This window comes from Hemicordylus capensis, chromosome 10 (assembly GCF_027244095.1).
Source record: "Hemicordylus capensis ecotype Gifberg chromosome 10, rHemCap1.1.pri, whole genome shotgun sequence".
Classification (NCBI taxonomy): domain Eukaryota; kingdom Metazoa; phylum Chordata; class Lepidosauria; order Squamata; family Cordylidae; genus Hemicordylus; species Hemicordylus capensis.
In genome coordinates, this window is record NC_069666.1 from 27,150,573 (window position 1) to 27,178,350 (window position 27,778).

Below are 27,778 nucleotides of genomic sequence, written 5' to 3' on the forward strand. Positions count from 1 at the left end.
ACGACTTGTGCTCTTTGCTAAGCAGGGTCCACCCTGGTTGCATATGAATGGGAGATTAGAAGTGTGAGCACCGTAAGATATCCCCCTCAGGGGATGGAGCCGCTCTGGGAAGAGCAGAAGGTCCCAGGTTCCCTCCCTGGCAGCATCTCCAAGAGAGGGCTGAGAGAGACTCCTGCCTGCAACCTTGAAGAAGCCACTGCCAGTCTGAGAAGACAATACTGAGCTAGATGGACCAACAGTCTGACCCAGTATAAAACAGCTTCCTATGTTCCTATATTCTTTCCCTGTTTATTCTGCCAGCAAACAAACACTCCCCTTCTTCTGTCGTGTCTCATTGTACAGTGTGAAGCCCTTGGGGCAGGGACCTGACCTCTCAGCTGTTGCAAAGCACGGTGTATATAGATGCAGGGGCATAGCAAGGTTAGGGAGAACTGGTCTTGCAGTTGTTGTGCTGTTGAGTTGGTGTTGACTCCTGGCGCCCACAGAGCTCTGCGGTTTTCTTTGGTAGGATACAGGAGGGGTTGACCATGGCCTCCTCCAGTGCAGTAAGAGATGATGCTTTTCAGCACCTTCTTATATTGCTGCTGCCCAATCTAGGAGTTTCCCATGGTCTGGAAAACATACCAGTGGGGATTCAAACAGGCAACCTCTCACTCCCTTGGCATGTTACTTCCCCACTGCACAGTATGGAGCATGAATTGTGCCCTCTGCTAAGCAGGCTTTGCTTTGATTTGCATTTGGGTGGGTGACTACATTTATTAGCACTGTCTGCTGTAAAATATTCCCCTTAGGGTATGGGGCCATAGCTCAGTGGCAGGTTCCCTCCGTGGCAGCACCTCCAGGTAGGGCTGGAAGAGATCCCTGCCTGGAGCCTGGGAAACCTGAGCCAGTGGCAAGGCAGGGCTCTCGAGAAGCCTTTGTGGGCCTGAGCAGAGCAGGGTCCAGCCACTGGCCCAGCCTGAGATTTCTTGTGCAAAGGCTCTGGCCTGGAGCTGGAAACCTCACATGCACCGCCTTGAGTGGCCCTACGGAAGAAAGGGAGGGCATGGATACGATTGCCAAATCATACTCACCCCGGAGTTTAGGGCACAATGGCCGATGGTAGCCAAGGAAGTTCTACGATTCGCCCCCTGGCACATCAGCCTTGTTCACGCTGCTTGCCAGCAGCAACTCCAGCTCTGCCGCAAGACACGTGGGGTCAGGAGTGGCCTTCTCTGGCTTTCGAGTTTGTACTGGCAGCGGTCCCATTAGGCTTGAGGGTGCCTTGGGGGCCCCCAGGTACTTCTCAAGGGAGGCAGCCGAAGAGGTTCCCGGGAAGACGTGCAGCCACAGGAGAATGGTGGGTGAGTGTGCTGCTCCTCAGGGCACACACTCAGCTCATGGGGGGGCAACAGTTATGTTCCAGAGGTCTGCCCAGAATATAGCCAGGGACCTCAGGATGCCTCTCAATCCCAGCTTCAGGGCAGTAACAGCAGGAGGGAGGGCATGCCCTCAACTCCTGCCTGTGGGCTCCACAGAGGCATCTGGTGGGCCACTGTGCAAAACAGGATGCTGGACTCAATGGGCCTCCTTGGGCCTGATCCAGCAGGGCTGTTCTTATGACCTCCTGCGATGTGCAGAGCACATGACACAACAAGGGTTAAGCTGGAAGTCCGAAAGCACCACACAAGTTGGTTCTCAAGGTGGACCACACTCAAGAAACCCAGGCACTGAGGCCCATGGCAGCTTTCTGAAATGCCCATTCTATGATTTATACACACACAACCACGAGAGATGAACGTCTCCATTAAAATCCATTGATGTGAACTGTGAGGTTTTGATAAAAACCATTATTCAAGCTGGAAGGCAATAATGTAAATGTATTGGGATCATTTATCGAGCACAAAGGCAAAGAGCTTGACAATGCTCTCAACAGTCCTGTGAGGTAGGAGAGGAACATTCTCATGGAACAGCTGAGGAATAAAGGTTAAGGAGCAGTTAGTTGTTGAAGGTCATCCAGCAGGTTCCTAGGAAAAGCAATGATATGAACCCAGGTCCAATGCTCTACACACTGACCACACCTACAGCTTAATTCCGAAGACAGCACCCTAGGATTCTGTGTGAGCGAGGCCCTTCTCCCAGGAGCAGAGTTGCGACTGTCCCTTGACCACTGTGCCTGGAGATGGTGGGACGACAACCCAACAACATCTGGGGACCCAGGTTTGAGAGCCCTCGCCTTGCCATTCTCGGGGTTGCATGTCTCAGGGAGAGTCAATCTTGCCCCATGGCCCTCTGGGGGGGTAAGCAGTGGGGCAAAATGGGGCATAAATCATCCTAAAAATGGTATAACGTTCCATGGTGATGGAAGTGCAAGAGGCCAGGTCAAATTGGGCCTTAAAAGAGAGTTCAGTCAGAATATCAACTATACGGCAAATGTGTGCACACGGCATTTTATTTATTTAAAGTAGCGTATTTCTACACCACCCAAAACTTGCGTCTTTGACAGGCTGGATGCACTCTAACCAGGAATGACCAAGGCACAGGCAAAGCACACACATTTATTAAACTTGTATCCCACTAGTCTGCCATATGGCCCTCAAAGTGGCTTAGCAATACAGAACTGTACAAAACACCGCGACTGCTAAACCGAATCCAATTAAAACGGCAAACACAAATTCCTAGAGAAGTTGATGATAAAAAATATGACACACCTAGAATGTGCCAGACGGATTTCCAGCATATATATTGGAACTCTGGAAAACGAATGGAAGAGGTCTGTGTCATCACTTAAAAGACTTAAAATGGAGCAGCCTGGAAATCGCCTTTGGGAAAGGGAGAACTGGGTGCTCTACCCCGTAGCGGCCGGTTCTAACGAGCCGGGGGGGAGGAGGGGGGCTAATGAGGCGCAGCTGCCTCTGCTTCCTGCCAGCTCTGGTTGCTGCTCGCTCTCCCATCCCGCCCCACCCTGGTGTTCCCATGAGCTGTGCTGCCTGCAAAGCTGGCCACTGGTCAGGCAGAGCCCGCGCAGCACTACCTGACACATGGCCAGCCTGCAGGCAGCGGAGCAACCAGAGCTGCCGGGAAGCAGAAGCGACTGCACCTCATTTGGCGCCCCCTGGCTTGTTCGGACCAGCCACCAGGGCTCTACCGAAGATGCCCTGTTCTCTGAGGCAGCCAACCTATTTACGTCTGTAAGCAGAAACAAATGTTCTATTCAGTCTTGGAGAAGAGAGCAAACCCCACCCATCTCAGCGAAGCTTCAGCTGCTTATCAACCTACACAGTCGCTAATTAGGGGTTCCCAGGCATTAATTCTGCAGCCATAAGTAACTGATGAGAGCATGATATACACATATTGAGAAAATCCCTTGATTGTTAAGGATAACTTTTCCCCCTCTGAGTGAGCTGAAAGCTATGTTTTCCGCTCCCCACCCTCTTGTTATCGAGCAGATGACTCACTGCTGAAGCATTTCTCTTGTGGGAGGTCACAGACTGGACTCATAGTTTTGAAATGGAATTGAATATTTAGCAATAGCGCTAAGCAAACTCTGCTCCTTGTCATTAGGGAACTCAAACAATTCAAAGGGAGGGAGAAGAGGGTGTCTGCTATGGCAACAGGGCATAAACAAAGCGACTCATGAATGAAAACGTGTCGGTATGTCCAATGCGTTTTCCGTTTGAGCAGTTAACGCCATGTATAAATGGGCAGTGGTGTTGCACCAGAGCTCTTGTCTGAGTCTCTCTCTCCCCACTTTCCAATAGTGCAGCTGAGAATAAATCAATGAGAGATTCTAAACGGTGTTTATAGCAATGTGTAGGTTGGGCAGGACCTAGAAATGTTGGCGCCGCAATGAGAAATGTCGGTGCCACAACGCTTCCTCAATCCAATTTCCTACCTTCACCCTGCCTCTAAAGCCCTGCTTTGTTTTGTTTTGAACGCAGGAGACCTGATCACAAATCTCCTCGGTTATGTTTGTTTTAGCCCAAAAAGTAGGCACCATTTAGTTGCAAGTAACTCCCCCCACCAAAGAGACTCTCTTGCTGACAAAAAGCAAAACATCAAAATAAAAACTTTTAGTGTTCAAAAAGTTTGCCCATGTTGATTCGCTACACCTTGGCTCAGTTAACAGCCGTCTATTGCAAACTAAGTGTTCAGTGGCCATGTGAGAAAGAGCCATCCTAAGCCAGCTGGTCTCTTGAGGACAGAAAGAGTCCAGGTTTTCCAGCAGCTGCCTGCCACATTCCTCAAAGCGCCTTGCAGATCTTTCCAGCCATCCAGGTCTTCCCCAGGCCTCTCATGCTTCATTTGTCCGTGTAGCCCTCCCCCACCCCCACCTGCGTTTTCTCCACATGACTACACTGTTTCGTCTTTGCTCATGCTGGGTTTTTTCCAGAATTTCCAGTTGGGTCCCCGGTTGGCTTGCTTGTAGAGATTTCTCCTCATTTTCCGGCTCTGTGCAGCCCCACGTCTCTTTCGAAAAGGGTGAGCTAGCAGGCGATTGCTGTTGGTTTCCATGGAGACTTGATCTCTGCGGTTGGGTGTGTCTGTGTTTGCTCTTGTCCCACTCATCTAGGAGTGAAAAGAAAGAGGAAGGATAAAGAAAAAAAGAGGAAACTACTTGAACTCTGAATTAATGCTCCGGACGCATTAAGCTCAAGCTGATGTGCTATACGTTTAGTCATACTAAAAGAGACTGGAAGCCCTCCTCCCTGCCTCTAAACTCTGCTGAAACGGTTAAGGCTGAAGCACATTATATATTGCAGGAAATACTGCTGAGAAGCAGCTCCTGCTTTTTCAAAGTAAGATAAAAATTCAAAACGTCTTGCAGAGGACACTTGAAGTTGCAGTATTAAACTTGAACTCCTTCTGAAAATACTTTGGGGGGAAGGCACAGAGGTGCAATTCTCTGGCACCGCTTTCTTAAATCCCTGAAATACAATATGGCAAGGATAACCCACACCTGTTTTGAAAAGAAATGTTCGCGTGAGAGGGGTGGGATTCCGCACACCTATCGCATTATGGGTGCAGTGCCCCAAAGTGCATCTGTGCCACCTCTGACCACAGGACACAGCCATCACACGGAGTCCCTCTTCGGTTTCTGCACTGGCACCCTAGAAGCATATTCAGTTGGCGGGACACTTGGAGGCCATCTAGTCCAGGCCCAAGCTCAATGCAGGACATTGAGAGCAGGAGCATCTCCAAGAGACGGGAGCCCCAAATGACAAACTTCTAAGGGCCAAATCAGATGTGATTTTAATCGCATCATCACTGCTTCTTCTCCCATGTCCCTCTCTGGAATTTCCACCACAATATTCCCTGGGGCTGAAATAGCCCCGAGTTTGCTTCTTGCCAATTTAATTGAGCTCCTCCCTTGGTATTCTGGCAGGTCAGTCTGACCCAAGACTTAATTCTACAGAGTTTGGCATTTTCTCTTTCCAATACGTCAAAGAAAATCCATATCCAACAAGGAAAAGAGGCTGCTGCTTAGAGATGGGGCACAGGCAATGTAGACAAGCTCTCCAGTTCAGTTCCTGTGATCTTCATAGTAGCAGAAGATCTCCAACAAAAATGCTGCAGGATGGAAGGGTTCGGAAACATTTCTGCCCAAGACTCTGGAGGGTTGCAGCTGTCAGCCGGCAGAGATAATATCTGGGTTCCATGAAGCAGCAGTCTGACTTGGTATGGGAGGAACTCTCTGATTCCTACCACACAGTCAAACATTTTTCATTGTTTGAAGTACAGCTGGAAGAAGTTAAGAATGTATATGCACCCTGTCTGGCTTTGCTTACAAAAGAAAAACCACCCACATAAAATTAAATGTTTGTATCTGAGACATCAAAACCGTGCTTTCCTACATTTGAAGTAATCACATTGCTCCAGACAAGGAAGCATACAAAATTCATTTTTAAAATGGAACCATGTAAAGCTTTCAGTTCTTTTTGTTCTAGCTTAGATAAGACTAAAGCTCCCTCCTTTATACCATTAGCCAGGGGTTCTCAAACTTAGTTTTCCAGATGTTGGACGATGGGAGTTGTAGTTTTGAGAACCCCTGCCATAAGCACTTATAATTTGTTGCTGCTTATGTCAGATGAGAACAATTCAAACACCCAAGTTACCAGTCCTCATGGTTTCATACTATGTCTGCTTCCACTCTACTCTGATGATCAATCTCACCTTCTTGTTCTTTGCAGTGTGCATTGGCTCAGGGGGGAAAGTGCACGGGACACGTCCTTGAGCAAGGTGATAAGACAAAATGATGCTGGGATCTAATGGGACCCAAGGAACAGAAATGCTGGAAGGCACACCAGGCAGGTCAGAGTGAGCTGCATGCAAGTTATACACGCTGGTTGCTTTTTCAGGAGGGCTTTTATAGATCGTAACGGAGGAGTCACCGGCTGCATGGGCCAAGAGGTAAGAGCCCTCTTGCAATCTAAAACACAAAAGGCATTTCAACTGAGGTGTAACATGGGATCACTCAACGTATTACTTCAGAATACATGATAAAGAAGTAACAACATCAGAATTGCATACCCAGCCACTTTCTTCAAAATATGTTGAAGAATATTCAATGAATTTGTCGGCCTGTGTGTACAGAATGCACAGATTAATATTCAGAAGCAGCAAATTATTTGGGGGAAACATCCAACTACACACTAAAAAATGGACTATAATAATAGGAGAGAGAGAGAGAGAGAGAGAGAGAATTCTGTTTTACAGATTTATTTAATTTTACATTTATGTCTCACTCTTCCTCCGATGAGTCCAGAGCAGCAAACAGGGTTATAGTTGTCTTCACAACAACCCTGTGAAGTAGGTTAGGCTGAGAGAGAGGTGACTGGCTCAAAGTCACTGGCAGAGGTTTGAAGAACATACTGAGGTCAGAATATTCCACCTCAAAATGGGCCATTTCAAGTGTTCCAAGTTCAGATCAGAACTCCCCAAAAGGGGAGGGTCTGTTCTCAGCTTGGAACGGAACAACTTGTTCCGAGGCAGAATGTTCTGACCGCCATCCAAAATGGCACTCAGAACAGGGTCAGACCATCCCAATGGAACCGTCTGTGCATTTTGTGTTCTGTTCTGAGCTTGGAACAGAACACAAAATGTGCACACATTTTCATGCACACCCCTAGTCATTGGGTGAGTTCCATGGCTGAATGAGGATTTGAACTCAGAATGTAGGACTTCAACTCCCCAGTCCTAGTCCCACACTCTAACCACGCTGGCTCTCTATGACCTTTATGTGAGGTCACATCCAATCAGTTTCCCCTAACTGTTCCCTCCTCTTTAAGACCACCTTCATGTTGCTGCATATGCCAATCACACCAATAGGCAAGTGGGAAATCTGGTGCCTAGTAGGGAATTCAGCACCGTGAGATTCTTAGCTTTTGCTTATAACAAAAGACACATTTCTAAACGTCATGATTGTGGAGAGAACAGCTGAAGTGTATCGGGTGTGTCAGATGACATTTCCAACAAAAAGCACCACAACGCAGAACTTTGGAAGGGCTTCCAGGGTCAGCATGAATTGAGGACATATTTGCAATGCAAATGGGGGAGTCATCAGACACTAGAAGCCCACCTCCACTTCTAATTAACAGTAGCCAACACCCTGACTAAATTAGGGGGTCAACAGTTCTACCCAGGAGTTACTCTAAAGCAGGGATCCTCAATGTTGGGCCCCCAGATGTTCTTGGACTTCAGCTCCCATAATCCCCAGGCCTAGTGGCCTTTGGCTGGGGATTATGGGAGTTGAAGTCCAAGAACATCTGGGGGCCCAACGTTGAGGATCCCTGCTCTAAAGGACCACTCAATTTCAATAGAACTTCCTCTAGTAAATTCAGACCGGATGGCAGTCAGGACTTCAGGATGTCGGATGAGTCACCCAAATTGTTCACATATTATTTCTTCATTAACTTTGTTCCTAAATATACAATCAACCAAAACCGTAAAACCAAACAGCTATAAACAGAACACTGCATTGTGTGTATGTCAGGGGCATGGAGAGAGAAAATACCACAACCTTGGGGTTTGTGGCAGTGTTGAAAAATAAAAACACACAAAAACACAACAGTAATGGAGGTTAAGCTAGTTATATCTAGGAGGAACTGGGGCCACAAACAGATCTCTTATAGCTCAGAGAGTTTACTCACTTAAAGGTGCCAAATCTTTTCTTCAAATTCTCTGCAGAGATCTCTTCAAGCAGAAAGAGTTTTGATGTAAGGGCATCAATATGACCTGGAGTGGGGAGGGAATGAATATATGTTATATTTTTACAGTGAAAACTATATTCACTGAACAGTGCAAGAAGACCACTTGAAGGATTTTAAACAGAAAATTAAACAGAAGTGGGATATGTTTATTTTATGTAAATACATAAAACACAACACTTAATTCTAAGTCCTCTGAACAGGGACCATGGATGAGGCCCAGCCAAAGGACTTGTTCACACAACGCAGAACTCACTTACAAAGTTGGTAACTGAACTCGTCCATGATCATTTGAACCCATGCCAAGGTGGGAACATAAACTGACTTCTGTAACCAAGGTTTGGAGTTGGGTTGACAAAGTATATAGGAACACAAGAAGCTGCCATATACTGAGTCAGACCCATGGTCCATCTAGCTCAGTATTGTCTTCACAGACTAGCAGTGACTTCTCCAAGGTCGCAGGCAGGAATCTCTCTCAGCCCTCTCTTGGAGATGCTGCCAGGGAGGGAACTTGGGACCTTCTGCTCTTCCCAGAGTGGCTCCATCCCTTGAGGGGAATCTCTTGCAGCAGTGCACACGCATCAAGAAGGTACAGCTCCACCTCAAGTGAGCGTAATGTATGAACCCATGCATTTCATGAACTTCTGGTTTGCTCTGGGAGAGCCCCGCTTGCTTTGCCATCAGGACCAATGGCTGTGAAGCGGGTTGGGATAGTATCCAGGACCTTGCTGGGAGAACTGGCCACAGGGCATACCACTGGCTCAACACGATTACTTCCAGCAGACTGAGATATTCAACTGCCTGCAGTGCCAACATAGCTTGGGCTGGGGGAATCTCAGATTCTGTGTTACGTGTGAATCCACCCATAGTCAGAGACTTCTAAGTCTCAATTATTTCAGTGCACGTAGTTCAGCGTATTGCTAAATCTCTCTCACTGAAATGAAGAGGACCGAAAGGTCCTTCACTATGGCTGCTCTGTTTCATTTTCATGGTGGCCAATCAGCTGTCATGTGTCATCATTTGGCAAAATGTTGGGGGTTGGTGGTCAGGACTTTTGCGTGATTCCATTCCCCGCTTTTAACCTTCCCCAATCACAGACCCAGCTTCCTTAAGAAGTCCATAATGCTGGGGAAAGTGGAAGGAAAGAGAACAAGAGGACGACCAGCAGCAAGATGGATTGACTTGATTGCGACAGCAACAAATGCACCATTGAGCGACCTTCAAGGCCAAGTTGAAGACCAATCATCCTGGAGAGAATCTATCTCTGTGGTCGCTAAGAGTCAACACCGACTTGATGCCACTCAATCAATCAACCAGCCAATCACAGCCATCTTGCTACAGGAGGGCTTCTCAAACTAGGGTCCCCAGATATGAGTGGACTACAACTCCCACCTTCCCCAGCCACAATGGCCCTGCCATTGCTACACCAAATGCTTGTTTCTAGTGGCTTTGAACCACTGCCACCGATTTCTTTAATCTACTTGCCTATGTACATAGAGCTGGAGATTATTTAAACAGCTACTTGTTCAACTGTTCTGTGTATCACGAATCCATCTTTAGCTCGGCATTGTGCTTTGTTTGAAATCCAGTTCAGCCTTGGGAGGTGGCACACCTTCCAAACTATGCTGCAATTGTGTTCTGCCAAGAACGTGCTCTGGAGTTTGGTAAACTTCTGATAGCATTTTACTCTACAGAATGCTATCAAAACACCAAGCCGGAAATCAGTCAGCCAGACATCTCGGCAAGTTGCAAACCTGATCAGAGGTCACTCAAGCAGAATATTAAGAATGGGGTTTAAAAAAAAAACAACTTTGATGCCTCCAAACAAGGCATTGTACAAAGCATAGATTTTTTTAAAAAAATCCTTAGCAGCTGAACTGTAGAGGATAGGATAGGGCCTCTTTGGTCTGCATATTCCCCACGCCCAACCCAATGACTCCGTTACCTCAAGTAGACAGACCTAACAGAATCATGTCCCTGCTGGCTGAGCAAAGCAGCATCTTTTAAAATGATTATTATTCTCTTACTTTTAGCAAGGGGAAAGCAACTAACCTACCCGACCTCAGCACAGCATCGCTTAGTTGCCGGTGGTTGCATTCTCATAACCCGTGCGATTGTAGTTAAATGGTTAACCATAGAAGAACATGAGAACAGCCCTGTTTGGATCAGGCCCAAGGAGGCCCATCTAGTCCAGCATCCTGTTTCACACAGTGGCCCACCAGATGCTTCTGAGGGCATGCCCTCTCTCCTGCTGTTGCTCCCCTGCAACTCCCAAGGCAAGAGGCATCTTGCCTCGGTGGCTGGAGGTGGCCTATAGCCCTCAGACTAGTAGCCATTGATAGACTGTCCTGCGTGGATTTGTCTAAGTCCTTTTTAAAGCCATCCAAGCTAATGGCCATCACCATTAGCCACTCCCAAATCCTGTGGCAGAGAATTCCATAGATTAATTACGAATTGTATGAAAACCTTTTTATTTTGTCGGTTCAAAATTTCTTGGTAATCAATGTCATGGGATGAACCCAGGTTCTAGGGTTATGAGAGAGGGATAATTTTCTCTCTCTATCTACTTTCTCCACACCATGCATGATATAGACCTCTATCATGTCTCCCCTCATTCGTCTTTTTTCTAAACTAAATAGCCCCAGATGCTGTAGCCTTGCCTCATAAGAAAGGTGCTCCAGGCCCCTGATCATCTTGGTTGCCCTCTTCTGCACCTTCTCCAGTTCTACAATGTCCTTTTTTAGATGTGGTGACCAGAATTGTACGCAGTACTCCAGGTGTGGCCGCAACATAGATTTGTATAAGGGCATTATAATATTAGCATTTTTATTTTCAATCCCCTTCCTAATTATTCTTAGCATGGAATTGGGTCTTTTTCACAGCTGCTGTACACTGAGTCGACACTTTCAATGGACTGTCTACCATGACCCTAAGATCCCTCACCGACAGCTTGGACCCCATCAGCATGATCTCCACAACCTTTGCACTAGGCAGGCAAGTCACTGTGCAGTCTACACGCGAGTCACAGATCCAGCTATGTGATCCAGCTCTCTTAGTGTTGATTGTATGGCATGATGAGGGTTGTAATCCAACCAGTTAATCAGATTTAAACTATGATCGGCAGCTATCATAGTTACCGATTGTAATTTAATCCTGATTAACTGCACCAGCGAGATGCTAATTGGCGTTAAAGCACAGGTTCTGAAGTCACACTCTGCAAGAGCGTGCCCGACTTGTCGACTTTAGTTAAGCCTTTAATTATGATCACACAGGTCGTGAGAACACAGGCAGTGTCTACCTTAAATTTCTTTTTAGATTAAGAGCCCTCTGGGGAGAGCAAGCCTTCTTATTTATTCTTCAATGCAAACCGCTTTGAGAACTTTTGCTGAAAACCAGTAAATAAATATTCACGGGAGTAGTAAAGTCCGTGATGCTGGTTTTATTATTATTTTACTCTAACTACTCAGAAGGCCCCGGGTCTGCTGACAAAGTGATAAAACAAAACAAAATCATGGCTATCTCAAACATCTCCTCATCCCTTCAGACTAGTAAAATGTGCTCTGCATTTCTGGGATGGAAACCAGAAGTACACTCCCAGTTTCCAATTTCCGGAGTTACTAACACTGCTGCCTCAGCATGCTCTGCTCTGGAAACTTTTCCTTTGTTCCAAGAGAGAGCGTTTAGTTGTTTAAGAGAGGCACTACAGGCATCAACAGCCGCCCACTCAGTCCTGGAGCGATGCAAAGGTAACAGACAGATGGCAGCAGAGTTCCCTCTGGCGTGCACGTGTCTGCGCGCTCACACATTTTAAAATGTTATCTCAGTTAATTTTAGATCCCGCTCAGGTTGAATCAGGAAGGCCCTATTCTGAATGCACATGCGCAAACTGCCTTGATACTGCCGCCCAGAACAAAACTCATTCCGCAGACAGATGAAAAAAATGAGAAAGAACATTGAATGGCAGCAAAGAAGCCTATTTTAAAAGGGCTATTCTGATCAAGGACTGCCTCCCTTTCTTTGCCACATTCCAAAGAGCTGGCTGACACTTGAGAAAGGATTCATACTGTGTCACACAAACCCATTTGCTCAGTCTCTTCCTATCTTGCAACTGCCATGCACGTCTTCTAGGTATACTCCTGCTAGGATTACAAAGCCACAATAAAGGCCACTGTTTTGTCCCCCCTTGCAAGCTGCAAAATCAGTTTGAGCCTTCCTTATTTAAAAACAAAACAGCCTGCATGGGAGCAGATCAAAATTTGGTTTCCAGCAGTAATCGGCCATTTGCCTCTGGGCATCCACATGCAGAACAAGACTATCTGGGAAAGCCCCAGCAGTACTCAGGTATACTGCTGCTCATCATGGAGGTTTCACTAAGCTATAATGACTGACTAACAGACTTTTCCTGCCTTTAATTTTTGTAATCTCTTAAAACAAGCCATCTAAGTTAGTGGTCATGGTCATTTTTAGTGGCTGTCAATTCCATTACTTAACTATGCATTAGAATCTAACATCTAGTACAATGAACCAGTAACACTGTACGTTAGTTCCAGCTCTCATGGATGCATAGTGGTCCACGCAGAAATTATTCCACATTGGTTTGGTTTTTAAGGAACAACACATTGTCAATTGTTCCATGTCAAATTTTGCTAAGAGGAAATCAGAAGAAAAGGGAGAAAACTGTATGCACACATATAAAAATTACTGCTTTTTCACAGTTATATACTGTATTAAAAACAGAACTGGACTTACCAACCACAAATGAACTGCTGGAGTGCAATAAGCTCTCTGTCCACATCCGACATATTTCCCCTTCAGTTAATGCCTCTGCTCCATAGAAGGCCTGATACTCTAGCTTAGGCAGTGCATACACTGGAAAGTGCTACAAACCAAATAAGTTGAACAATCACATTTTCACCTGGTTAAATCACTTTCAATCTGTGCATTTCCTAAGTACCCAAAATATATAGGTGGCCCTTGTTAACCACAGTTTCAACAACTGTGGTTTTGCGTATCTGTGGACGGGTCTTAAGACACCCGGTTTCTTTATCCGCAGTATAAAAATAAGCTAAAATCTGCCATTTTGACTGGCCAGCAGAAATGACTAGGGGTGTGCAATTCGGATTTTCGGTGATTCGGTTCGGGACCCGAACCGAATCACCCCTGTTCTGTTTTGTGCCCGAATATGGGCCACCCGAATCACCCCTGATTCGGTTCGGATTCTGATTTAATCCGAATCGATTCGGGGGGGGGAAAGGGCCTGGGGCAAAATTGTGGGGTGGGGTGGTAGTGCCCAATGGGTGGAAGCTAGCACCCCAATTTCAGGGGGATTGGGCAAAGGGCTGATTTTGGGGGAATATTTGAAGTTTTAGTGACTTTGGGGCAGTTCGGGGGCATAGCATGGGATCTGGGTGAAAAGAGTGGGGTGGGGTGGTAGTGCCTAATGGGTGCAGCCTACCACCCCAATTTCAGGGGGATTGGGCAAAGGGGTGATTTTTGGGAAATTTCTGAAGTTTTCATGTCTTTGGGGCAGTTTGGGGCAGAAAGTGGGGCCTGGGGCAGAAGAGTGGGGTGGGGTGGTAGTGCCTAATGGGTGGAAGCTACCACCCCAATTTAAGGGGGATTGGACAAAGGGGTGATTTTTGGGGAATTTTTGAAGTTTTTGTGTCTTTGGGGCAGTTTGGGGGCAGAAAGTGTATCTGCCCCAAAAGGGTGGGGTGGATTGGTAGTGCCTAATGGGTGGAGGCTAACACCCCAATTTCAGGGGGATTGGGCAGAGGGCTGATTTTTTGGGAATTTTTGAAGTTTTGGTGTCTTTGGGGCAGATTGGGGGCAGAAAGTGGATCTGCCCCAAAAGAGTGGGCTGGGCTGGTAGATAGTGCCTAATGGGTGGAGGCTACCACCCGTCCCCAATTTCAGAGTCATTGGCCAGATGGCTGGATTTTGGTGAATTTCTGAGGTTTTTCTTCATAAAGTGCTTTGATTCATTCATCATATTCATAGTAAATGTGAGTGTGAAAAAGTGAAAGTGGGGTCATGAGAGTTCTTTAATTGAAAAAAATCTCATTTGCTATCATTGAATGAGAATTCACACCTCAGATAATCCTATACCATAAAATGGTTAGGTGTGCGGCCGTGCTGCCCGTGTCTTTTTGGGCAGTTCTGCGCATGCGCGGAGCGCGTGCGCAGAACTGCCAAAAAGATACGGCTGCCCAGACACGGGTGGCCATGTTGTATCTGAGCAGGGAGAGGAAGGACTGGCCTCGCTGGCGGCGGCCACCGCCGCGCCGAGAAGACTGGCCCCACTGGAGGTGGCCGAAAAGACTGGCCCCGCTGGCGGCGGCCGAGAGGACTGGCCCCGCTGGTGGTGGCCGAGAAGCCTGGCCCCGCTGGCGGTGGCCGCCGCCGAGAAGACTGGCCCCGCTGGCGGCGGCCGAGAGGACTGGCCCCGCTGGCGGTGGCTGAGAAGCCTGGCCCCGCTGGCGACAGCTGAGCCGCCGCCGAGAAGCCTGGCCCCACTGGCGGAGGCCGAGAAGCCTGGCCCCGCTGGTGACGGCCGAGCCGCCGCTGAGAAGCCTGGCCCCGCTGGCGGAGGCCGAGCCGCCGCCGAGAACACTGGCCCCGCTGGCGGCGGCCGCTGCCGAGAAGCCTGGCCCCACTGGCGGCGGCCGAGAGGACTGGAGAGGAGCTCACTCAGAGCTCCTCACTCCTTAAAGTCTCTTCCTGTACTGGCGCTTTGGCCGAAAAGAACGCAATAGGCGTCCTTTTCGGCCAAAGCGGCAGTATGTGAAGAGGCTTTAAGGAGTGAGGAGCTCTGCATGTGAGCTCCTCTCTCCTTCTCTACATGGTCCCGGGCAGAAGAGGTCTCGGCAGCTGGGAGGGCGGGCGGTTGCTCAACACAGAAGTTGCCGTCTCAATATTGATCGTTTAAAACAACAATCACCGCAGAATGTGGCATGTTAATAAGCGGATTTTATTTGCAGCACTTTAATAATGCAGGTACGTTCTCCAACCGAGTGTAGCACTTCCTCTTTTTAAGTTTGCAGTTTGTGCAAGTTTACTCGGAGGAAAGTACTGTTGCTTTTCACAGAACATCGCTGCCCCAGTATTATGAATCTATCTGTCTGCTTAATAAATATTTCTTAATATGCAACAGTTGGGGTTAGGTGTTCTGTCTGCCAATCTTGATCTGACAAGAAAACTGCGATAGGTAAGCAGTATTTTATCAAAATGGATTTTAGTGTGAAATATGGCACGGCTTAATCTCTATGTTCTAAAAATGGCTGTTGGCAAATTGAAAGCATCCCCCCACAAAAAGGGCAAGAGAAAGGAAGAAGGAATAAATTAAAAAAACAACACCTAGCGCCCGTTATTATAACGGGCTTAAAATTACTAGTAAGGAATAACATCCCTTCAGAAAAACTTCTGAGCCTCCACCCATTAGGCACTATCTACCAGCCCACCCCACTCTTTTGGGGCAGATCCACTTTCAGCCCCCAATCTGCCCCAAAGACACCAAAACTTCAAAAATTCCCAAAAAATCAGCCCTCTGCCCAATCCCCCTGAAATTGGGGTGTTAGCCTCCACCAATTAGGCACTTCTACACCACCCTTTTGGGGCAGATACACTTTCTGCCCCCAAACTGCCCCAAAGACACAAAAACTTCAAAAATTCCCAAAAAATCCCCCTTTGTCCAGTCCCCCTGAAATTGGGGTGGTAGCCTCCACCCATTCGGCACTACCACCCCACCCCACTATTCTACCCCAGGCCCCACTTTCTGCCCCAAAGACATGAAAACTTCAGAAATCCCCCCAAAATCACCCCTTTGCCCAATCCCCCTGAAATTGGGGTGGTAGCCTGCACCCATTAGGCACTACCACCCCACCCCACTCTTTTTGCCCAGATCCCATTCTATGCCCCCAAACTGCCCCAAAGTCACTAAAACTTCAAAAAATCCCCCAAAATTGGCCATGAGCTGAATCACCCGAATTTTTCGGCCCCGAAATTCGGGTGATTCAGCTCGGCCCCAAAAAATATCAGGGGACATCGGGGGTGATTCGGTTCGGCCCTGAATCACCCGAAATTGCTCATTTCGGGCACAGATCGATCTGTGCCCGAAATTTTTTGCACATCCCTAGAAATGACTTCCGATGTCATTTCAGGCCATTTTACAGCGCAGAATCATTTTGTGGCTCATTACAAAAAAATCCACAATTTTTTGCGAAAACTCAAATGGGGCTGGGGGGCATTGCTAGAGAGCTGGAGAACAAGTTACAGTACTTTTATTTTTCTCATTTCTGACCCCTTCCGGTTTCTTTAGCCCTTTTTGTGCTTGGAGAAACCTATCCTCTAGATTCTCATAGGGGTAAAGGTTTCTTTATTTTTGGTTTCTGTATTCATGGATACACACACACACACACACACACACACACACACACAAACACACACACACACCACTTTTCAACAAAAGCCCCCAAAGTGGTTTACATAGATATAAATAAATAAAATAATAAAATTCCTACTGGGTGAGAATGGACCCCCCCTCCCCATTAATAACAAGGGCCACCTATAACTCTGATTCATTGCCAAGTTAGAGCTAGTCAGATCTGGAATCAGACCTGGGGTCCAGGAGCCTTCGCTCAATTCCAAAACAATTTCGAGATGCAAAATAGAAAAGAAAATACCGGGGGGAAACGACTTTTTTTTGTCTCCAGAACAAGCAAGTGTTCAAGTTATACAATACAATGTTACGAAGTGTTTTTATTCCCAGTCAAATCACTTGGATCCTAATATGATAGAGTGCAAATGGAGCAGCTGAGCTTGACTGTGTGCACACAATCCCTTTTGTGAAGGTGAAATCCTTCTGGATCTCTTTTTGGGACAAAGGAAACTGAATCTGCCTCCCGCCCCACAACAACTGACTGGTGGGATGTCAGCTTTTTATAAAAGGGTTTTGCACATTTGTGGATCAGGCTGGAACATTGAACACGGCACATCCGCATGAAAGTCTGCTTCTGAACACATGTGGCCCCTAACCAGATCAGGGTGCAAGCTTTTAGAAGTTTCCTTATTTATTACATTCACATACTACCTCATACCAGCACTTCATGGCAGTTTACAAAATAATCAATCCAGAATTAAAATCAAATGTCAGAACAGTTAGGCAATTAGACCACCATTTAAAAGAACAGTAGCAACAACATCAGCTGATCAAACGCTTGGTGAAACAAATGTGTCTTGAGTGCTCTTTTAAAACCTTCTAGAGATGAAGAAGCTCGTTCCAGGATGAAGAGTCTTGGGCAGTAAAGAAAAGTTGGATGACTGTTGTTGGTAACTTTCTGCTTGTCACTCCACCATGCCTCAAAGCCTAACGTTTTGCAATCAGGAACTGACCTTCTTGAACTGACTGTGGACCCTTGTTGAATATGCAGCAAGGAAGGAGCACCTTCTATTCTACTTGATGAAATGTTCTGTGTAATTCAGAAGCTTCCACACTCTGACACCAACAACATGTAGGCCCAGCAAAAGGGTCTCGCCCTCCCTTTTGTATGTATGTATGTATGTGTGTATATTCTCCAAGAGCTCCACAGCAGTGATTGCCACTGACAAACGAACACTATGTCGAGGTCACTCACAACTGCTCCATCCAAACCTTAAGTGTTCCAGATAAATTGTCCTGCCTAGATAAGGGACGATTCTTTCTTTTTGCATATACTCAAATCTGCAGTGTCTTTTGGGAATCAAAGCATGCAGCTCCAGGGCATTCCATTCACGTTGGGAAGGCTTATTATGGGTAGTTCTGGGCAGCAAAGAATGAGGAAGGCTGCTGCTTATACCTGGCACTTTTTTAATGGACCAAAATATTTGCTATGTCTGCATGCATAAGGAGTTCTAAGAACAAAGTGCTGCAATGCTGCCACCTTTAGGAATTCAGAAAAAAGGAGATGGGTTTATTCTGAATTCTGAGATGATGAATCTCCTACACAGAGTTTTTAGAAACAGCACTAAGTATTATTCAGAAAATCAAGAAAGCCTCCCCTACGCCGTCCCCAATATGCCTTTCAAATCCTTTGATTACAAGATCTCAACTTTAATCATATGACAGAATTTACCAAGTTCATGTGATCAAGCAAATAGACAAAGTTGAAAATTCGAATTGTGTGGGTTTCTAAACCTGATAACTTTTTATTTCTATCAAAACAAATCCTATCTTATTCTTTATTTTATTTATATAAATATATAAAAATAAATTTATTTAAAACATTTATACTCTGCCCCTCCAGGATATAGAACAATAAATAATTAATACAATTAATCAAGTTAATTTTTTAACCAGGTTATACCCACATTTAAAAGTTTCAAACTAAAAGTTATAAATACAACACTAAGAACACTGATGGCATTCCACAACAATCATGTTAGATGAACATGAAAGCAGGGCTGTGGGCTGCACGGTTCCAAACATAAACTAATTTGAAACCACACACAAGTAACCATTGAATTAGAAATGAAACACAATGACCCCCACCCCACCTCCAGCATTCAAGCAAGCATTTCTCCATTTCCTTCCACCATAAAATTATAAGGCTATTTTAATAAATGGAATCTTGTAGCCTGAATAAATAGAATTGCCAGGGCTACAGAAATCCACTAGTCTACTAGTCTGTGATGAGTGAAAAATGGTGAAGAGGCATGGATCGCTTGTGTTGCTTCTTTGTCGTAGTGCGAGAACCAGAACTTGCAGCTCCGGCCAGCGTCCGTGCATCAGCCCAAAGGCCAACAGCTGGTGGCCCTGGGCCAAGCCAGCTCCTCCAAGGGGAGCCAGCAGGCTCTGATGAGACCCAGAGGCAAGAGAGAGCCAGAGGAAGCAGCCGAGATGCTGGGACGGGTACTGGGGTGTCAACCCACCCCACAGCACTGCCCTGGATTTACTAGTTGCTGACCCAACTGGGGGTGATGGGAGGCCCAGTGCAGAGTGTGAATTAGCTGGGACAGAAAACCGAGACCATTCGTATCGGGGACAGGGGGGAAGGGCCTTGCGAACAGGAGTGCTCACCCTTTTGACGACAGCTTCCTTGCTACGTGGCCTTGGCTCTAATTTTTGTACCGTGCAGCGCACCAAAAGCAGCAAGTCATCCAGGCTGAACAGCTTGTAGACCAGATTGCCCTGCTGAGGAGTTTCGTATGCTGAATGGTCTTCAACTCCATCCCAAAGCAGTCCTTTGGAAGAGAGAGAGAGAGAGCGAAAATGAATGACAAGGAATGCACACTGAAAAGCCCTGGTTCCTTCCAAAGTGCCATAGGAATGCATGGGATTTCCAAAATGGCCATTGGCCGTTATGAAATTTAATGCATTCCATGGCCATTTGGAAGGACAGGAAGTTGCCTTCTACTGAGTCAGGCTGCTGGTCCATCTAGCTCAGTATTGTCTACACAGACTGGCAGCGGCTTCTCCAAAGTTGCAAGCAGTAGTCTCTCTCAGCCCTATCTTGGAGATGCCAGGGAAGGAACCTGGGACCTTCTGCACACAAACATGCAGATGGTCTTCCCAGAAGGGCCCCATCCCCTAAGGCGAACCTCTTACAGTGCTCACATGTAGTCTCCCATTCAAATGCAAACCTGGGCAGACCCTGCTTAGCAAAGGGACAATTCATGCTTGCTTGCACAAAACCAGCTCTCCTCCCAAACTGTTCCCATTTAAAAGTATTTATCATCCCACCCTCGCCAAAATTTGATATTTGTTGGATTCATTCTTAGGGAAGGTTGGATTCATTCTTAGGGAAGCAACGGCTGGCGACTGGCCAAGATGTCCCAGACGGGAATGTGGAGCAGTACCAAGATGCAGAGGGCATTTTGCCCAGTTATGTACCTGTAGGCGTAGGGATCAACTCACGCACCTTTCTGAGATCCCTGAAAGCAGGATGTCCAGGTAAACTTGCGTGAGCTGCCAGTATCGGCAGTCGTACTTGATCCAGGCTCCAGAGCAGAGGATGACGAGGCTTTCGAGGTTGGGCATTCCTGACAGGGTGTACGATTCAAGCTTCTTTCAGAGTTCATCTGCGCCTGTCCGTGACCCTTTGGGGAGGGTACCCTGAGGAGTTCAGTTTGCATTTTCAAAATTTGCCCCACAGGATCCAGTTTTTTAGACAATCTTTGACAAGGTTTTTTGGAAGCATTCACTTCTTGGTCTGGAATCTCTGCAGGAACCCCCAGTTTTCCTGACAAGGGCTGCTGAGTGCAGGGAATCTCAGGTGGGTCTATTATAGGTTCTTGGTTAGAAGGCACGGGGCTCGATTTAGCATTGTCATGATTTCTACCTGCTGTGTCGATAATCAAAGGTTCCTCGTCAGTATCACTACAGCAAGACGGAATACTTGACCTGCCTTCAGCGACTGAGCCAAAGGTCTCCAGTTCCGTGACATCAGTGTCAAAGTCGAGGTCCCCAGAGTCGGGTATTTGCCTACTCTGGCAAGCTTCACGTTTTGCATCCACCTAAAGCAAAGAGACACAAACAGCGACAGAGTGGAGGGAGCTACCCACCAAATGGAACAAAACGTTCTCCTCGGCAAACTGAAGCCCTGGAGAAAAACTTATCTTAAGAATTTATGCATATCTGGATTAGATGTTTCAGTTCAAAGCAAAGGGAAGTGTTAAAAAGGTTTGAACGGGGGGGGGGGGGCCTATCAAATACTTCCAAAGATGTCAGTGGTGAAAATTAGATATTGTAGAGCAGGGTTTCTTAACCTTGGGCCCCCAGATGTTGTTCGACTACAACTCCCTTCATCCCCAGACATGCCTTTGTGGCTGAGGATGATGGGAGTTGTAGTCCAACAACATCTGGGGGCCCCAAGGTTAAGAAACCCTGTTGTAGAGGGCTCAGGGACCAGCTATGTGTTCAGTTTAATGTTGACACACAAATTTGTTATGATGCATAAACCAAAGTGTTGATATTTAAGAGACAGCATGGTAAAGTGGATAGAGTGTGAGAGCTGGACTGGAGAGACTGAGGTTCCCTCCCAAAGGGGGACATGAAGCTCACTGGGCAACTTTTGGCCAGGCACACCCACCCACAGCCTAACCTACCCACAGAGTTGCCGCACAGATGACGAAGTAGTGATGAAGCATCAGAAGAGTCCACCAGCGGGAGATCCAGCAGAGCGTTGCTGATCACCTGGAGCTCCAACCAGCTGGTGCTGGGTTGCCTCTTCTCTCCAGACCACTGACCCTAAGCTAGCAGGTGGCTGCAAGAGGCACCCCCACCCCACAGACTTGTGTCTATGGTCATCTGAACCCTTTTGCAGGGTATTTGCAGCCTTTTAAAAGTGGCGATTCTCTTCATTGAGCAGGGGGAGAGCAACGGGCCCTCTCCATCCTCAGCACAGCATCCTTCCTGTGGCTGTTGCTAGATTGCGAGCCCTTTGGGGACAGGGAGCCAGTATATTTATTTTTATCTATGTAAACCGCTTTGGGCACTTTTGTTGAAAAGCGGGATATAAATATTTGTCGTATTTGTATACTGAAAGTCTCTCCCATGTCGGCTTACTGGGGAGGACCAGCACTCCAGAGATGCTGCTGCTACCCGAGGTGGAACTGTGGCTCTCCTTAGAGATCTGGCCGCAATCTGGCCCTAGGGAGGAGCGAGAAGCACAGCTCCAGCCCTTGCACGGAAATCCAAAAGTGGACTTTAAGGACACCATGCGGACCACACAAAAAGTGCCCGCAATTGTGCGGACGCCATGTGCATGCTGATGGTGGGCAGGGCTTTTGGCGATGCATGCCGCCCCCGCAGGAAGCTGGAAGGGGCAGCGGCGCGCAGGTAAGCACCTGCTCTCCTTTTCCTTAAAGTCCCCTTTTGAATTTCCCTGCAAGTGTCTGAACCGTGCTTCGAACTGCAGTTCAAGCACCTCCTGACCGGGCCCCTCCAAGGCAACAGGAACGCCTGAAGTGGGCCTGCTTGAAACCTTGTCAAAGGAACCATCTCTGTGAGGGAAATCATGGACCCCTTGAGTTGAGCTGGGGCTGGAATAGAAAGGGCAGGCAGGAGTCCTTTCCCCTCGGGAGGCCATGTGCATTGCCCGAGACTCCCACCACTTCTTCAGAAGTCTCAACTTCTGTGCTGAAGAGCGGCACAGGGAGGAGGCAGACCCGTCCAAAAGGGAAGCCGCTCTCTTGCCGTTCCCCCCACACTCCACCATCACAGCACTGACATGAGGTTTGGGGGGCTAAAGGCAAAACTTTCAGCTATTTGATGCAGCTGTGTCCCCTCCAAGGCGCCTGCTCTGGAGCTGGACAGGGCAGAACTTGGCAGGCAGTGGGGATGCCCCTCCAACAGGGGTAACCTGAACTGCTGTCCTACTGGCTCGGTCTCAGGAGCAGGGGGGAGGAGCAACCCGACCAGCCCGATGGAAACACTCCTCCACTGAGGGCGAATTTGGCATTTTTGTTTTTTGCAAAGAAGGGAGGTTGTGAAGGAAGAAAAAGATGCATGATAGGAAGTGGTGACTAGAGATCATGTGCGACACAGAGTAGCTACACAGAACAAAGATGCTTTGCTCCCGCAATATCGGAGCTTTCACAGCCAGCAGCTGAAATCTAAAGCTCTGCAGAGATCCAATCCATCCATGGAGCTCCATGCCAGAAGGGGAAGTTCCATTCTCTGCAAGGTCAAGGAATGTTGCGTTCTGGTGGGCACTTGTATGAAACAGTAAGGAGTGGTTGCCACTACAACTGTCCTCTATACCTGCTGCAGGCATAAGGGAGCTCTTGGATCAAGAGGGCTGTCTGTATACTTTACAAATGTTCCTCCCACCCCTTGATGACTAGGAACCCCGCCCCTCAAATATAAATCTGGATGAGGATCTCAAGAATCCAATTTCTGCACATGATACCAAATTCTACACAGAATCAGGGAAGACAAACAGCCTTGCAAGATGCTATAATTTGCAGGAAAGCCAAGCTCTTCCTGTTGCTCAAGAATAGCTAAAACTCACCAGCTCCTCATGTGGCTTATCCAATATTGCAGCACGAGCCAAAACATACGATTGTCTCGTCATGTGAAAATCTGCCAGAAATTCATGAAAAATCTGGTTCTTTTCTCTCACTGTCATCTCTTTCCTTGGGAGAGGGGGATCAATATAGACCACTTTAACTGGTTTGCAACCTTTAAAGAGAAAAGTGCATTTTCAGTTTCCAGTAGAATGGAATGCATTTTTAAGAGAAAAGACTACAAATTAGTTTCCTGTTCTACTTTTGAAAAAATTAAAGGCATATCTGGAAGTGTGAGAAATCTCTCTGAACAACTTGAGTCTTCTTTTCATATGCCTTTTCACCATTATTCTTTACTGCATCACCCCTTCCAGTTTCAAAAAGGGAATTTTCTTTCCCGCCCCCCCACCCGCAAATTAGGAAGCTGCCATATACTGAGTCAGACCATAGGTCTATCTAGCTCAGTACTGTCTTCACAGACTGGCAGCGGCTTCTCTGAGGTTGCAGGCAGGAATCTCTCTCAGGCCTATCTTGGAGATGCTGCCAGGGAGGGAACTTGGAACCTAGATGCTTTTCCCAGAGCGTCTCCATCCCCTAAGGCAGGGTTTCTCAATGTGTGGGTCCCCAGATGTTATTGGACTTCAACTCCCATAATTCCCAGCCCCAGTGGCCTTTGGTTGGGAATTATGGGAGTTGAAGTCCAATTACATCTGGGGACCCACACGTTGAGAAACCCTGCCCTAAGGGGAATATCTTAACAGTGCTCACACATCAAGCCTCCCATTCATATGAAACCAGGGCGGACCCTACTTAGCTAAGGGGACAAGTCATGCTTGCTACCACAAGACCAGCTCTCCTCACTACAAGGAAAGAAAATAACATCAGAAATAACAAGAAATTCCTCAATTTCTTGTCTCCCTTGGTGCCAAGAGGTGCATGGTGTGAGCAGAAAAGGTTTTATTACCAGGGAGAAACTTAGTTTAGTGCAAAATATAGCAGTAGGAAAAAACAGCACCAGAAATCAATATTGTCTTCAGACATTATTACTATTCTGAGAAATGAGAAGAATGCAGTCTAGATTTTGAAAAACGTGACTTAGCTATTTGTCTTCCTTGAGAAAAGGAATAGCAGTCATTTTGAAGTACTTTTTTGGTAGTAAATAGCAAGACTTCTTGACAATAGTCTTTACTGATAGAAATTAATGTTTCCATTACAAATAAATAACATCCCCCCATCCCTGGCTGTTCCAAATAGTTCAAAAGACTAAGGCTTGGCACACACACACACACACACACACACACACACACACACACACACACACACCACTCCATGTCACCCAGCTGTTTATATTTCCCCCCAGAGTGCCTCCCAGGTGCAGGACTGCATGGGGAAATCCCACCATATATTTTCAACTCTCAAAGTTGCCAACTCCATACACCACTATTTTCAAAGGCTTAAAGGTAACAGTAGAGCTCCTAGTTTGGTGTCTCTTCTGTGTATGAAAACATGCAGCTTATAATCTCAACATAAATATGCAAGCAAGAACCAGCCCTTTGGCTCCTAATAGAGTTCTGATGTGGTTCATCCTCAAAGCTGAACAAACTGCCCAGCTGAGCATTCAAAGAATTCTGAAGACACGTTCCATCAGCAGATTGGGAAAACTATACCTGCCGAAGAGATGACTTTCACAGAAACGGGGAGTTCCCACTGGTTCTTGTAGTCCGAGCCATGATTGTTCAACAATGTATATAACGACTCACTCGTAAGCACAACCTGAGGACAGTACTTTCCTGCAAGTTTTTCAGCATTAGGATCTGTACTAACTTCCTTTAAAAAACAAAGATCGAGAGAATAAAACGCATGACAGAATAAAGTCTACATTCTACTGTATAGTATGTACTTTAAAGGTGAAATAATATTTGATTCAAAGTCAGGGGGAAAACTGACTTTCTATAGTAGGAATCACAGGAGTTAACAAAACCTCGGAAATATTTTTCCCAGACACACTTACAGAGAAGCAAATACTACAGTGTTTAAGCTGAAAACATCCTTAAAGGATTTGATCTCCAAGCACCTACTGGAACAGCTTCTAAAGTGTGGCCTCCTATAGGCTTTTTGGTGGTCCACAAGACCAGGATGAAAACAAGAGGAGAAAATGGTGAAGACCTTTCCAGCACAAGCCGTAATGAATACTGAATTAAAAGGAATTCCTTGCTGCATTCTCCCCTTTTATCCAATTGCACTGCACTGAGAGACTCATTCTTGACTGGCTGGATACACATTATGGAATAAAATGAATCCTGCAACACAGTCTGCCGGGTAATCCTGTGCACAGCCTCCACTGAGAGCAAGCTAGGCTTGTGTGCTCATGGCTCTTCTCGATCGGTGTCTGCTGACTTACCTTGTGCAGCATGGAAGCTCTCTGTTCTGGAGCTGCAATATAGAATTCATTTTTATGATCGGCAGGTAACAGTAGCTGCACCGGCAGTTTTGCAAACTTTCGCTTGATGAGGTTCACCTTTCCCTTGGAGGGTGTGGATGGGGGAAAGAAAAAAGAGAAAGAGATCCAACATTTTCCTTTAGTTTCCAAGTGAACAGGGAACTTTTTATATACAAATACAACAAATATTTATATGCCACTTTTCAACAAAGTTCCCAAAATGGTTTACATAGATATAAATAGATAAATAAATATACACATGCACATATAAAGATTGTCCACCCAACCCATCAACACTGGTGTCTGAGTATGCATGTTGCATCCTGTATTGTCTCTGGCAATAGGCGTCCTTTGCGCCCAAAGCGCCAGTTTGGGAAGAGGCTTTGCACAGAGAGGAGCTCTGTTTGCGAGCTCCACTCTCCTACTCAGAATATGGTTTTAGATCGCCCGACTGACGCGGGCCGGGGTTGAGGAGGACTCGGGCAGCTGGGAGGGCGGGCGGGTGGTTGGCGGCGCAGCAATTGTTTGGGCCGATTTGGCCGTTAATCATGTGGGGGGGGGCGGGTGAGGAGGACTCGGGCAGCTGGGCGGGCGGGCGGGCGGCGGGGGGAAATGTTTTGGATGATTTGGCCCTTAAACAGGTGGGGGGGGCGAGGACTAAGGCATAAAGGGGGGGGGGAATCTAGCGTCCGTTATTATAACGGGCTGAAAAATACTAGTTATGTATAATCTCAGGGAAATGGGGTTTACTAACTATAGTTAGAACAAGCCAGGATATCAACTGATGTGGATCCTGGTTTGTTCTAACTATAGCTAGTAAACAAACCATAGTTCCCTGGGTTCATATGTAATGTGGAATTCTGGTTTGCATTAGAGCAAAACCTTTCACTGTTGGGCTTATTCATGTAGCAGTGTGTCTGCAGAATGGTCCTCTGCTGGATTTTACATGGATAGAAATATAACAATCTCTCCTCCGCATATCATGCAACACTTCCTTCTGTTCTAGTTGCTACATTTTGTTCCTTCATCATATTAAATGCGACCTACAGAGTTTTCATGGCTCCAGGAGTGATTAATCTACAAGAAGCAATAAATATCCTACTAAAAATTGAACAACCCATTTTTTACATAACCATTTTTTTAAAAAAAGAACTGATAATAATCAAAAGCAAAATATACTACCTTAAATTATTTCACCCATTTCTCTACCAAATATAACTTACCAAAGTGAGAAGGCTTTTTTCCAGTTTTAATGTCAACTCTGTGCTAAACCGTCCTCCCATGATGCTGGTAACTTCATGTAGGGTATAGCATTCAGGATACTTCTTCACATAACCAATACAAGAGCTTAAAAATTGCTGGGGATGGGGCAGGGAAAACAGTTAACACACAGTATCTAAAAATAACGTGAACAGCTACATTTCAGTAGAGTTTAAGTTCTGAACAGTGTTCCCTCTAACAGGGATTCCCAGATGTTGACTACAACTCCCATAATTCCCAAGCAAAAGCCATTGCAGCTGGGGATTCTGAGAGCTATAGTCAACCACATCTGGGAATCTCTTTTAGAGGGAATACGGGTTCTGAAATATTTTGTTTACTTCTAACGGTTACACTGATAGAGGCTGCAAAGAAATCCTTTACCTGGGTGTAAAGTGCCGCCTCTGCAGAGAAGGTCTCATAATCTTTAGTGCAACTTCTGGCAGCGTTCTGGGCAAACTTCAAGAACTCTGCAACTTCTTTGCTCACAAATTCTCTCATTTGCTGAAACAAACAAAAACACCCAGAATGCAAGAGCCTCGTTGTACCCTGCTGTATCTACCCAGCAGCAGTTATCTACTTACTGTCTGGGGCAACTACTGCCCACACCCTAAACCAGGGGTCCCCAACCTGGGTTCCTCCAGATGTTGCTGAACGACAACTTCCAGCATCCTCAGCCACAATTTATTAAAACTGTAAATAAAAACCACACATGTTGGATTTGAATGGGAAGAAGCACAGGGTCAGCCTGAGACACAACTAACTTGCTGCACACGGAAATTTACCAAGATCACAAATAGAATACAGATATGCATACTTCTTGTACTGTTGTATTTGTGTCGTTTGTGAACAGTTCATAACTGTGTATGAAGGTACTATTTGGCCACATGGTTCAGAAAGCCTCAATTCAGAA

The 27,778-nt window shown here is 46.5% G+C and overlaps 1 protein-coding gene across 2 annotated transcripts in view; it reads right to left on the bottom strand.

Annotated features, from left to right (window-relative positions):
* Positions 1–2,413: 2,413 nt before the first annotated feature.
* ICE2 (interactor of little elongation complex ELL subunit 2) overlaps positions 2,414–27,778 on the bottom strand; it is a 33,098-nt gene continuing 7,733 nt past the window's right edge. Inside the window, exons 4-15 of one of the 2 annotated variants that reach the window (XM_053273012.1) lie at positions 27,250–27,369; positions 26,832–26,966; positions 25,570–25,692; positions 24,836–24,995; positions 23,174–23,343; positions 20,081–20,675; positions 19,240–19,403; positions 12,936–13,065; positions 8,130–8,214; positions 6,511–6,561; positions 6,154–6,409; positions 2,414–4,548 (exon numbers count right to left, since the gene is read on the bottom strand). In XM_053273012.1, the coding sequence (XP_053128987.1) occupies positions 4,333–4,548; positions 6,154–6,409; positions 6,511–6,561; positions 8,130–8,214; positions 12,936–13,065; positions 19,240–19,403; positions 20,081–20,675; positions 23,174–23,343; positions 24,836–24,995; positions 25,570–25,692; positions 26,832–26,966; positions 27,250–27,369 (2,205 nt within the window). In that variant the 3' untranslated portion in view covers positions 2,414–4,332. Of the gene's footprint in view, positions 4,549–6,153; positions 6,433–6,510; positions 6,562–8,129; positions 8,215–12,935; positions 13,066–19,239; positions 19,404–20,080; positions 20,676–23,173; positions 23,344–24,835; positions 24,996–25,569; positions 25,693–26,831; positions 26,967–27,249; positions 27,370–27,778 lie in introns of those variants that run through there. The other variant, XM_053273013.1, reaches the window with a different exon arrangement.